This window comes from Triticum dicoccoides, chromosome 4B (assembly GCF_002162155.2).
Source record: "Triticum dicoccoides isolate Atlit2015 ecotype Zavitan chromosome 4B, WEW_v2.0, whole genome shotgun sequence".
Classification (NCBI taxonomy): Eukaryota; Viridiplantae; Streptophyta; class Magnoliopsida; order Poales; family Poaceae; genus Triticum; species Triticum dicoccoides.
The window spans coordinates 64,459,054-64,471,824 of record NC_041387.1 but is presented as its reverse complement, the minus strand read 5'-3'; the positions used below and the strand labels follow the sequence as shown (position 1 = coordinate 64,471,824).

At 49.7% G+C, this 12,771-nt stretch overlaps 1 protein-coding gene across 1 annotated transcript; it reads left to right on the top strand.

The window, feature by feature from the left end:
• Positions 1 to 1,401: 1,401 nt before the first annotated feature.
• LOC119293348 (DIMBOA UDP-glucosyltransferase BX9-like) lies at positions 1,402 to 3,186 on the top strand. The gene is made up of 2 exons (XM_037571849.1): positions 1,402 to 1,961; positions 2,094 to 3,186. Exons 1-2 carry the CDS (start codon positions 1,451 to 1,453, stop codon positions 2,972 to 2,974), a joined length of 1,392 nt encoding a protein of 463 aa, XP_037427746.1. The 5' UTR covers positions 1,402 to 1,450; the 3' UTR covers positions 2,975 to 3,186.
• The last annotated feature ends 9,585 nt before the right edge of the window (positions 3,187 to 12,771 follow it).

Genomic DNA, 12,771 nt, shown 5'->3' with positions numbered 1-12,771 from the left:
TGGATACCCGAAAACTATGTCATTCGTACTATAAATGCAGAATATATAGATTAATACCTAGATACTTCACAAAATTATTTTTCTCTACCTCTTCCAACAACCATGTCTTCTCCAATCTCACCTATCCCAGTCAGTTTTCAAATCCCCATGGATACCCGACGGGTACTTGGTACCAGATATCAACGGGGATGGGGCGTTTTGTCCCCGCGAAGCTTCACGGGGATCACGGGTATGGGGATTGGCGGGGATCGGGGCGGGGATGGTGGAGTCATCCCCAATCATCCCCGTCCCCGTTGCCATCAACTGCTTCCATCCAAGTTTGACCTGATTGCAAATTTCCATGCTTCCCAATCTTGGAGGTAATATTAGTTTTTGACCCAATTTCAAATTTCCATGCTTCCATCCAAGTTTAGATCTGTTCCCAAGTACTATGTTCGCGCTTCTTAGTTTCATAGCACCAATGGAGACATACCTTCCCCTCCCGGGAGCGGTCTCGTCTCTTCTCATCATCCGGCTGGATTGAGACAAAGATGGTAGTGCCCGGGAACCTCACGGCAAGTCCGGCGGCCACTGCCATCCGACACGGTGTCGCGGAGCAATATCCTCTCATCGTGGTCGTCGCCGGTCGCCCAAACCCCAAGTCCAAGTCGCACGCGGATGAATCAATATTTCTAGTATATATAAAGATAGGGATGATTTTAGAAGGTTGGCTTTGGACATGGGAGTTAGAACAAGGAGGGTGTGGTCTATGGTTAAAGGAAAGGCCATGCCGCGGATCACTGACCTGGCACAAGACAGACCGCATATCAGTGAGGTGGCGCAAGCCAGGGCACCCTGGCTAGGGTCGGCATTGGACGTGGCTGCCCTCTACACAACGCAAGAGGAAGCGGCGCGGCTCCTCCGCAAGCGGCAGGCGGCTGCCGAGCCCCCATGCCCTTCTGCCGCTAGAAGCACTACTCCAACGATGACAACATGGATGAAGACGGCGGTGCCACTGGCCAGGCAACCACGCGTACGTGGTCATCATCCGCTCCAAGATAGTTTTGTTTTAAGTTTTAGTTAAACGGATGAAATATCGTTTTATGTCCAAACTTAAGTTTATTCCATCGTGTGCATGAAATTCATCATGCTTGTCCAAATCCGATTTGAATTGCACGAGGACATGGTTGGATGGCCGGCTTTCGTATCACTGTGCGTCGACGAGTGTCCATTTTTTCGCTTCATCTTTCCCCTTCCGTATCACTGTAGCATGGTGCGGTGCAGCCACTGCTTTTTCCTTACGGTAGGTGATCACTCCACAGTCCGCACCAACTCCCCTCCCGTGTTTAAGAAGTCAGAACATGTGTGTACGAACTAAGAAGTGAGAACTGTGAGTGTTTATAAAAACTCATGGAGATTTTGGCGATTCCAGCTTGCTAAGATCGGATCAAACAGCCCGAGCATCAGCAAAATGGCCGGTGTCCAAGAAGTATTCCGTGGCGACGTCCGGCGACAGCACGCGCGTCGGGTGCTAGTCTTCCCGCTGCCGTTCCAGGGCCACATCAACCCGATGCTGCAGCTCGCCGACGTGCTCCACGGCCGAGGCCTCGCCGTCACCGTCCTCCACACCCAGTTCAACGCGCTGGACCCCGCGCTCCACCCCGAGTTCACCTTCGTCGCCGTGCCCGACGGCATCCCCGCCGACGTCGCCGCCTCGGGGAGCATCATCCCCATCATCCTCGCCATGAACGCCGCCATGGAGGCGTCGCTGGCCGTCCGCGATGTGCTCGCGTCCGTCCTCGCGGACGACGGCCAGCCCCCCGCCGCGTGCCTGTTCATCGACGCCAACCTCCTCGCCGTGCAGAAGGCCGCCTCGGCGCTCGGGCTCCCGACGATGGTGCTGCGTACCGGCAGCGCCGCCTGCTTCAGCTGCTTCCTAGCCTATCCCATGCTCCACCACAACGGTTATCTACCTCCAAAAGGTCAGTAAAGCCAATATAGTTACTCCATGCATGTTAGGATGAGATCTGCACCTGATCATGTATTGTGATCCATGCATGTTCTGCACCTTAAGCTTTTGCTGATTGAATGTTATTGTGATCCATGTGTTTCAGAATCACAGCTCTACACACCGGTGAAAGAGCTGCCGCCGCTGCGTGTCAGGGACCTATTCCGCACGAGCAGCAGAGACCACGAAATGGTGCGCAAGGTTCTAGCCCGAGCCTCTGAAACCGTGAGGAACTCCTCCGGCCTCGTCGTCAACACGTCCGACGCTCTGGAGACCGCCGAGCTGGACAGGATACGCCGCGAACTGGACGTGGCCTTCGTGCTCGCCGCCGGCCCGCTCCACAAGCTCTCCTCCCGGAGCACCGGGAGCAGCCTGCTGCGCGAGGACCGTAGCTGCATGGAATGGCTGGACAAGCAGGTCGCGGGGTCCGTGCTGTACGTGAGCTTCGGGAGCTTGGCATCCATGGATGGCGTCGAGCTCTCGGAGGTCGCGTGGGGACTGGCCAACAGCGGCCACCCTTTTCTCTGGGTTGTCCGACGGGACCTCGTGCCGGGATCGGACGGACCAGGCCTGCCGGAGGGGTTTGATCGTGCGGTGGAGGGCAGAGGCAAGGTGATCCCGTGGGCCCCGCAGCAGGAGGTGCTGGCCCACTTTGCAGTGGGTGGGTTCTGGACCCACAACGGCTGGAACTCGACATTGGAGAGCATCAGCGAGGGTCTCCCAATGATCTGCATGCCTCACTTTGCGGATCAAATGATGAACACAAGATATGTGGAGGCAGTATGGGGTGTAGGGTTTGAGCTCGAGGGCAAGCCAGAGAGAAACAAAATCACGGGGGCAATTCAGAAGCTTATGAATGAGAGGGAAGGGGAAGTGGTTAGGAAAAAAGCAAGAGAACTTCAGAAAAACGTAGCGTCGTGCTTGGAAACTGGTGGGTCTTCTTTACTGGCTATTGATAAACTTGTCGAGCATATATCGTCTTTGTAATATTTTGTGTTGTGTTGATGTATGAAATAATGTATCTTCTTTACCGGCTATTGATAGACTTATCAAGCATATATCGTCTTTGTAATATGTTGTGTTGTGTTGATGTATGAAATACTGTATCTTCTTTACCGGCTATTGATAGACTTATCGAGCATGTATCGTCTTTGTAATATTTTGTGTTGTGTTGGTGTATGAAATACTGCATTATAACTTGTAAGTGGATAGTTGGTGTTACTAGCATTGATGTATCACAATATTTTCCACATTTTTTAAAGCAACTTTGTTTGCATGCGCCAAAACACAAAATCTAAGACTTTTTTGTGAGTTGAACTTTCATTAATTAGATGGGATCATTACAGTCACAAGGGCTTGACTTGTGCACGTGTCATACGAATCCACACTGCAACTTTTGGTAGGGTGCGGCCCATCTGAGCTAGTCTGTGGTTTACATGGTTCTGCTCACTACTCACATAGCAAATTCCCTACCTAGCCATAGTAAACGCTTTGTCTCACCAACAAGGGATGCTACCTGAGATCTATTGGGGGCTAGGTAGGCTATCATGTTGGGGAAGGCGGCAATTTCGAAAAAAATCCTACGATCACGCAAGATCTATCTAGGTGATGCATAGCAACGAGAGGGGAGAGTGTGTCCACGTACCCTCGTAGACCGAAAGCAGAAGCGTTTCAATAACGCGCTTGATGTAGTCGAACGTCTTCGTGATCCAACCGATCCAAGTACCGAATGTACGGCTCCTCCGTGTTCAGCACACGTTCAGCTCGATGACGTCCCTCGTGCTCTTGATCCAGTTGAGGACGAGGGTGAGTTTCGTCAGCACGACGGCATGGTGACGGTGATGGTGATGTTACCGGCGCAGGGCTTCGCCTAAGCACTGTGATGGTATGATCGAGGTGTGTAACGGTGGAGGAGGGCACCGCACACGATTGGGAGAGAAACTTGTGTGTTCTAGGGTGGCCCCTGCCCCCGTATATAAAGGAGCAAGGGGGAGGCCGGCCGGCCCCTGTAGGCGCGCCCCAAGAGGGGAGTCCTACTAGGACTACTAGACCTAGTAGGATTCCACCAAGAGGGGGAGAGGGGGAAGGAAGGAGAAGGAGAGGGATAAGGAAAGGCCCCCCTCCTAGTCCAATTCAGACCCAAGGGGGGGCGTCCTGCCCTGGCCGCCCCTCCATCTCTCCACTAAGGCCCATCGAGGCCCATTAGTTCCCTCGGGAGTTCCGATAACCCTCCGGCACTCCGGTTTTATCTAAAACTTCTCCGGAACACTTCCAGTGTCCGAATATAGTCGTCCAATATATCAATCCTTTCGTATCGACTATTTAGAGACTCCTCGTCATGTCCGTGATCTCATCCGGGACTCCGAACAAACTTCGGTCATCAAAACACATAACTCATAATACATATCGTCATCGAACGTTAAGCGTGCGGACCCTACGGGGTCGAGAACTATGTAGACATGACCGAGACACATCTCCGGTCAATAACCAATAGCGGAACCTAGATGCTCATATTGGCTCCTACATATTCTATGAAGATCTTTATCGGCCAAACCGCATAACAACATACATTGTTCCCTTTGTCATCGGTATGTTACTTGCCCGAGATTCGATCGTCGATATCATCATACCAAGTTCAATCTCATTACCGGCAAGTCTCTTTACTCATTCTGTAATACTTCATCCCGTAACTAACTCATTAGTCACAATGCTTGCAAGGCTTATACTGATGAGTATTACCGAGAGGGCCTAGAGATACCTCTTCGAAACATGGAGTGACAAATCCTAATCTTGATCTACGCCAACCCAACAAACACCTTCGGAGACACCTGTAGAGCATCTTTATAATCACCCATTTACGTTGGAAGTTTGATAGCACACAAAGTTTTCCTCCGGTATTCGGGAGTTGCATAATCTCATAGTCCGAGGAACTTGTATAAGTCATGAAGAAAGCAGTAGCAATGAAACTGTAACGATCATAATGCTAAGCTAACGGATGGGTCATGTCCATCACATCATTCTCCTAATGATGTGATCCCATTTATCAAATGACAACACTTGCCTATGGTTAGGAAACATAACCATCTTTGATTAACGAGCTAGTCAAGTAGAGGCATACTAGGGACAATATGTTTTGTCTATGTATTCACACATGTACTAAGTTTCTGGTTAATACAATTCTAGCATGAATAATAAACATTTATCATGAAATAAGGAAATAAATAATAACTTTATTCTTGCCTCTAGGGCATATTTCCTTCAGTCTCCCACTTGCACTAGAGTCAATAATCTAGATTACATAGTAATGATTCTAACACCCATGGAGCTTTGGTGCTGATTATGTTTTGCTCGTGGAAGAGGCTTAGTCAACGGGTCTGCAACATTCAGATCTGTATGTATCTTGCAAATGTCTATGTCCCCCTCTGACACTTGATGACGGATGGAATTGAAGTGTCTCTTGATGTGCTTGGTTCTCTTGTGAAATCTGGATTCCTTTGCCAAAGCAATTGCACCTGTATTGTCAAAAAAGGTTTTCATTGGACCCGATGCACTAGGTATGACACCTAGATCGGATATGAACTCCTTCATCCAGACTCCTTCATTTCCTGCTTCCCAAGCAGCAATGTACTCCACTTCACACGTAGGTCCCGCCATGACGCTTTGCTTCGAACTACACCAACTGACAGCTCCTCCATTCAATAAAAATACGTATCCGGTTTGCGACTTAGAGTCATCCGGATCAGTGTCAAAGCTTGCATCGACGTAACCGTTTACGACGAGCTCTTTTTCACCTCTATAAACGAGAAACATATCCTTAGTCCATTTCAGGTATTTCAGGATGTTCTTGACCATTGTCCAGTGCTCCACTTCGGGATTACTTTGGTACCTCCCTGCTATAATTATAGCAAGGCACACATCAGGTTTGGTACACAGCATTGCATACATGATAGAACCTATGGCTGAAGCATAGGGAATGAATTTCATTTTCTCTCTATCTTCTACAGTGGTCAGGCATTGAGTCTGACTCAACTTCACACATTGTAACACATGCAAGAACCCTCTCTTTGACTGATCCATTTTGAACTTCTTAAAAACTTTATCAAGGTGTGTGCTTTGTGAAAGTCCAATAAAGCATCTTGATCTATCTCTATAGATCTTGATGCCCAATATGTAAGCAGCTTCACCGAGGTCTTTCATAGAAAAACTCTTATTCAGGTATCCCTTTATGCTATCCAAAAATTCTATATCATTTCCAATTAACAATATGTCATCCACGTATAATATTAGAAATGCTACAGAGCTCCCACTCACTTTCTTGTAAATACAGGCTTCTCCAAAAGTCTGTATAAAACCATATACTTTAATAACACTATCAAAGTGTTTATTCCAACTCTGAGAGGCTTCCACGAGTCCATAAATGGATCGCTAGAGCTTGCACACTTTGTTAGCACCCTTTGGATCGACAAAGCCTTCTGGTTGCATCATATACAACTCTTCTTCCAGAAATCCATTCAGGAATGCAGTTTTGACATCCATCAGCCAAATTTCATAATCATAAAATGCGGCAATTGCTAACATGATTCAGACACACTTAAGCATCGCTACGGGTGAGAAAGTCTCATCATAGTCAACTCCTTGAACTTGTCAAAAACCTTTCGCAACAAGTCGAGCTTTGTAGACAGTAACATTACCGTCAGCATCGGTCTTCTTCTTGAAGATTCATTTATTTTCTATGGCTTGCCAATCATCGGGAAAGTCCACCAAAGTCCACACTTTGTTCTCATACATGGATCCCATCTCTGATTTCATGGCCTTAAGCCATTTCGCGGAATCTGGGCTCATCATCGCTTCCTCATAGTTTGTAGGTTCACCATGGTCTAGTAACATGACTTCCAGAACTGGATTACCGTACCACTCTGGTGCAGATCTCACTTTGGAAGACCTACGAGGTTCAGTAGTAACTTGATCTGAAGTTTCATGATCATCATCATTAACTTCCTCACTAATTGGTGTAGGAATTACTAGAACTGATTTCTGTGATGAACTACTTTCCAATAAGGGAGAAGGTACAGTTACCTCATCAAGTTCTACTTTCCTCCCACTAACTTCTTTCAAGAGAAACTCCTTATATAGAAAGGATCCATTTTTAGCAACAAATATCTTGCCTTCGGATTTGTGATAGAAGGTGTACCCAACAGTTTCCTTTGGGTATCCTATGAAGGCGCACTTTTCCAATTTGGGTTCGAGCTTATCAGGTTGAAGCTTTTTCACATAAGCATCGCAGCCCCAAACTTTAAGAAATGACAACTTTGGTTTCTTGCCAAACCACAGTTCATAAGGCGTCGTCTCAACGGATTTTGATGGTGCCCTATTTAAAGTGAATGCATCCATCTCTAAAGCATAACCCCAAAACGGTAGCGGTAAATCAGTAAGAGACATCATAGATCGCACCATATCTAATAAAGTACGGTTACAACGTTCGGACACACCATTTCGCTGTGGTGTTCCAGGTGGCGTCAGTTGTGAAACTATCCCATGTTGTTTCAAATGAAGACCAAACTCGTAACTCAAATATTCACCTCCACGATCAGATCATATGTCGGGGAAACCGATCACCTATGGGTTCACAAGGATCCCTTCTATGTTCGGCAGGGTATTAGCTGCGCGAAGAGTAGGTCGAGTCGTTAGCACACAGAGGATTTTTATCTAGGTTCGGGCCGCAAAGATGCGTAATACCCTAGTCCTGCTTTATCTGGTTATATGCGTGTTCTTGGGCTCTTGAACTAGCTATGATGCATGCTTTGTCCAAAAGTCTGAATCCTCTCTCTATGTGCCTTGGGCCTTCTTTTATATGCGAAGGGGTTGCCACAATGGCACACAGAAGGTGGCAAGCTACAGCGATACGAGCTTATCGCTCGATCAACGTAGGACAAACGCATTTAATGCGATGCCTACCTGTCCTCTTGCTTTATTGGGGACGGCAACAGAGGCCATCCCGTCCTTCGCCGCTTCCCCTTGCCTCGCCACGCGTATGGGTCAACGAGGCATGCAGCGCCACGCTAGCCAACCAGCTGTTGTGTTGGCAGCATGGTGGGCTTCCACGAAGATCTGCATGCCGCCACATAGGCGTCTGCTTTGTTGGAATGCTTATCGCCGCGTTGGAGTGGTGGTGAGGTGGCGGAACCCTGCCGAGCACGGGCCTGGCCATGGTCCAGCGACCGTCCCCGGCAAGGCTTGCCGGGGGCCTTGGAGTCGTCCCCGGCAAGAGTCTTGCCAGGGGTCTTTGTCATTTGATCCCACGTGGACCCGTGGGTCGTCAATCTTCGTGAGGAGTCGCATGCTACCATGCATGTGCTCTTCAAATCTTGGTCTTTAACATTGTCGATGGTGTCAGAGCTCTCAAGCCCAAAGGTGGTGGCCTTGCTGGTTCCTTCGCAAGCTGCCCCGGCAAGGGTTTGCTGGGAGGGGACGCGCAGGTCGCCTCGGCAAGGCTTGTTTCCGGGCGTGGTCCCGCTTGCCTCTTGTTGTTCGCTACTCTGGGCAGCTGTCTTGGTGTTCCTTGTACCTATCTTGCCTTCTGTTGCCTTCCTCTGCCCCGCCAAGCCTTGTTGTAGGGGTGGCTGCGACCGCCCGTGCACAAGTAAGGGGTACAGAAGCATCCATACTTTTGTACACCGACAGGAGCCCCTGGGCCTGGCCCACACATAAGCGCGAGGCGTAGTTGGGCCAGGCCCAATACAGTGCGTAGGCGGGCATGGTAGAGGCGAACTGCCATGATTTTTCTGGCAATTGCGCTTCCCCACACCCCGTGTCGAGTGCGTGACGTGGGGGTTATGCGTAGAGTGACCGCAGTATGCTTGCGTCATCCCACGGTGGATAGTAAAGAGGCGGCCCGTTCCCGCCTTTTTTTAAGTGGGGGAAATCGTGGTGTCCCTGCTCATTTACTCTCCTTGCTTTCCTCAATCTTGGAGCCGCCGCTCCATGTTTCCTCCTACGTCCGCCTTTTCTGCCACGTACACCGCTTGCATGGAGCGGGGTAGGTGATGGATGCATTGGTTGTGGGGAAGCGCGCTATGGCTAATATCCACGCGTCTTTGATTGGCGTGGGGAGGGCGGTCGACGGCCTTGCTCGTTATCAGTGGCTTTAACGAGCGGGATTCGAAAGGATTTTTCAGAGGCACCAGCTAGCCTTCTGTCTTCTTGGTTTGGCTATAAAAAGGGGTCCAGGAGGAGGAGGGGGGCATCTTCTTGCATCTTCTCATTCCCCCGTCCTCCATCCATCACTATGCCGAGAGGGCGCGGCCGTGGTCATCACTCTGTGGAGGCGACTAGATCTTCTTCCCGCCAGAAAGCCGCAGCGGTCAAGGAAGAGCCAGATGCTCAAAGCGGAGGCGTCGGATGGGGTCGCAGTCGGCAAGGTGGTCGAGGCAGAGGTGGGCGTGGAAGGGGGCATCCGTGGCGCCACCTTCTCCGCCTCCATCTCCTCCTGCCTCATCGATCCGCCATGTTATAGACACGGTGCTGGAGTTCATCCTGCAGTTGACGAGTCGCCGCATAGCCTCCTCCTCCTCCTTGAGGCGTTCGCAAGGGTGCTGGAGATCGACCGGTCGGTGAAGCTGAGGCTTCACATGGAGGGGTGTTGCAATGGCGACATGTGGGAGAACACAAAGTTCCCCATCCCCCATGTAATGCTCCTTCGCCGGGGTTGGAAAACCTTCGCACGTGCCCACTACTTGATGAAGGGGCACGTTCTCTACTTCAAACTAGTAGAGAGTGACCTACTCTCCATAAAGGTCTTCGGGCGCTCAGGACACAAGCTAGGGTGCTGTGCGGAGAGCTCGACCAACGATGAGAGCTCCTCCTCGGGCAACGACGGTGAAGAGGACGGCGGTAGCGACGACGACAGTAGCGGGTGGGAGGATGACGGGTCCGACTAGGTGCCGGACACACCATCCCTGGGCGACGCCGGCAGCACCATCATCTGCACCTGGCCTCCTCCCGGTAGAGCGATTTGCCGGGGGGGGGGGTTGTTCTTGGCGGTGGCTTCCCAAGCTAGCTTCTTGAACTTCTCGGGGTTGCCGCTCCGGTGGCTAGCGCTGGAGGGCCGGAGAAGACGAAGAAGGCGGGTGGCGGGCCGTCAAGTCAGAGTACGATGGCACTAACGCCTTCGTCTCGTATTGGCGAGCCGCTGCCTCATCTTTCAGCTTCTTCCCCGACAACGTCATCACCAGCCCTCCCCTGGACGGCCGCCGGGAGGCTCTCTTGGTGTCTTCTGCTGCTCGTACCTCGCCTAGGTGCTCTTTTTGCCCTCCTGTTGTCCTAGTCCGGTTTCTGAGGAGAGGGACAAGAAAGGGATTACATGCACCTTATCTTTTTTTCCTTAAGCACGCGGGCACTTGTCGAATTTAGGCTTTGCGCTTTCTTGCTTATGTTTACATCCCGTATGAATTGTACTTGTAAATGACGTATTAATGAAGAAAAGGATGCTTGCCGAGTTCCTTTATGCGCAAACAAGGACCGCACCAGGGAACGAGTCCTCGTTATCTTAAGATAAACATCGTCACCCGGCAACAAACCTTGCCGTCCTCCCGCTCCACAGCCCGTCCACACTCATGTTGGTGAGGGCAGGAGCGGAGTAGGATCAGGCCCTTCGTTTACTTCATACCCACCGCACTACAACCAAGTTCCGGCCCAAAGAAGGGTTTCTGGGTGCGGGAAAGAGGGGGCACGGTGGTATGGAAATGAACGAAGTTTCGTACGCCCAAGTTCCATACGGAAGTTCATAGCATGGGACAAAAATACTTATCTAAGTCTATAGCCCCGGCAACTTTGGCTTGCCGCGGTTGGATACTTGAAGTTTCAGCCCCCGGCAACCTTGGCTTGCTGGGGTAGGACGCCGATCTATCTCCTGTCCTTCGAAGGGTTCGACAGAAAACGTCCAAGTATCCTGCGAACCAAAAAGGACCAGAAGAGACAGAAAAATGCACACTCGACCTCTGTGCTAGGGGTCAGTCGCGATTAAACACTATCGACCCTAACACAGAGAGAGAGGAAAACTTGACCTAACATGCATGCTAAAACTTAGGGCGCCAGCGCTTCATTTATTTATCTGTTGCTCAGGGTCTGCGCCTGGCTTGTACAAAGGGTGACATACCTTGCCGGCAAGGCTTGTACAAAAGATGGTCTGCCGGGAAGCCCGGCAACTGTGCCTTATGGATAAAACTTACGAAGATGTTTTGCTATTCCAGGAGTTTCTCACTAGAACACCATCTTCGGTCGCCAGGCACGCCGGGCCTGGCGACACGTATTACCCAATAAGGGCCTTCCCACTTCAGCGTTAACTTGCTAGAATTCTTGGCCGACTGAATGCACCAAAGAACAAGGTCGCCTTCCTCACAGCTTCGGGCATGGACCTTGCGGCTATGGTAGCGGCGCAAAGCTTGCTGGTCGCGCGTAGCTCGCACAGCCGCCCGAAGACAATCTTCCTCAAGGAGCGTTGCATCATTTTGCCGCAACCGCTCTTGCTCAAGCTCGTAATAAGTGAGCAATTGAGGTGACCCGTACATGAGTTTCGTGGGGAGAACTACCTCCACCCCGTATACGAGGGGGAGGGGTGTCTAGCCGGTAGCTCAATTTGGCGTCACTGATTGGCCAAAGAACCGCAAACAACTCGTCAATCCAGCGCCTTCCGTACTTGTGTAGCTTGTCCAAAGTTTCCGTCCTTGCCGCGGAGGTCTTGGACACGCTGTGTGAAGGAAATATGCCCTAGAGGCAATAATAAAGTTATTATTTATTTCCTCATATCATGATAAATGTTTATTATTCATGCTAGAATTGTATTAACCGGAAACATGATACATGTGTGAATACATAGACAAACTTAATGTCACTAGTATGCCTCTACTTGACTAGCTCATTAATCAAAGATGGTTATGTTTCCTAACCATAGACATGTGTTGTCATTTGATTAAATAGATCACATCATTAGGAGAATGATGTGATTGACTTGACCCATTCCGTTAGCCTAGCACTTGATCGTTTAGTATGTTGCTATTGCTTTCTTCATGACTTATACAAAGTTCCTAAAACTATGAGATTATGCAACTCCCGTTTACCGGAGGAACACTTTGTGTGCTACCAAACGTCACAACATAACTGGGTGATTATAAAGGAGCTCTACATGTGTCTCCAAAGGTAGTGTTGAGTTGGCGTATTTCGAGATTAGGTTTTGTCACTCCGATTGTCGGAGAGGTATCTCTGGGCCCTCTCGGTAATACACATCACTATAAGCCTTGCAAGCAATGTGGCCAATGAGTTGGTTACGAAATGATGCATTACGTAACGAGTAAAGAGACTTGCCGATAACGAGATTGAACTAGGTATTGGATACCGATGATCGAACCTTGGGTAAGCAACATACCGATGACAAAGGAAACAATGTATGTTGTTATGCGGTTTGACCGATAAAGATCTTCGTAGAATATGTAGGAGCCAATATGAGCATCCAGGTTCCGCTATTGGTTATTGACCGGAAACAGTTCTAGGTCATGTCTACATAGTTCTCAAACCCGTAGGGTCCGCACGCTTAAAGTTACGATGACAGTTTTATTATGAGTTTATATGTTTTGATGTATCTAAGGTTGTTCGGAGTCCCGGATGTGATCACGGACATGATGAGGAGTCTCGAAATGGTCAAGACATAAAGATTGATATATTGGAAGCCTATATTTGGATAACGGAATCGTTCCGGGAGAAATCGGGATTTTTACGGAATACCAGGGGGT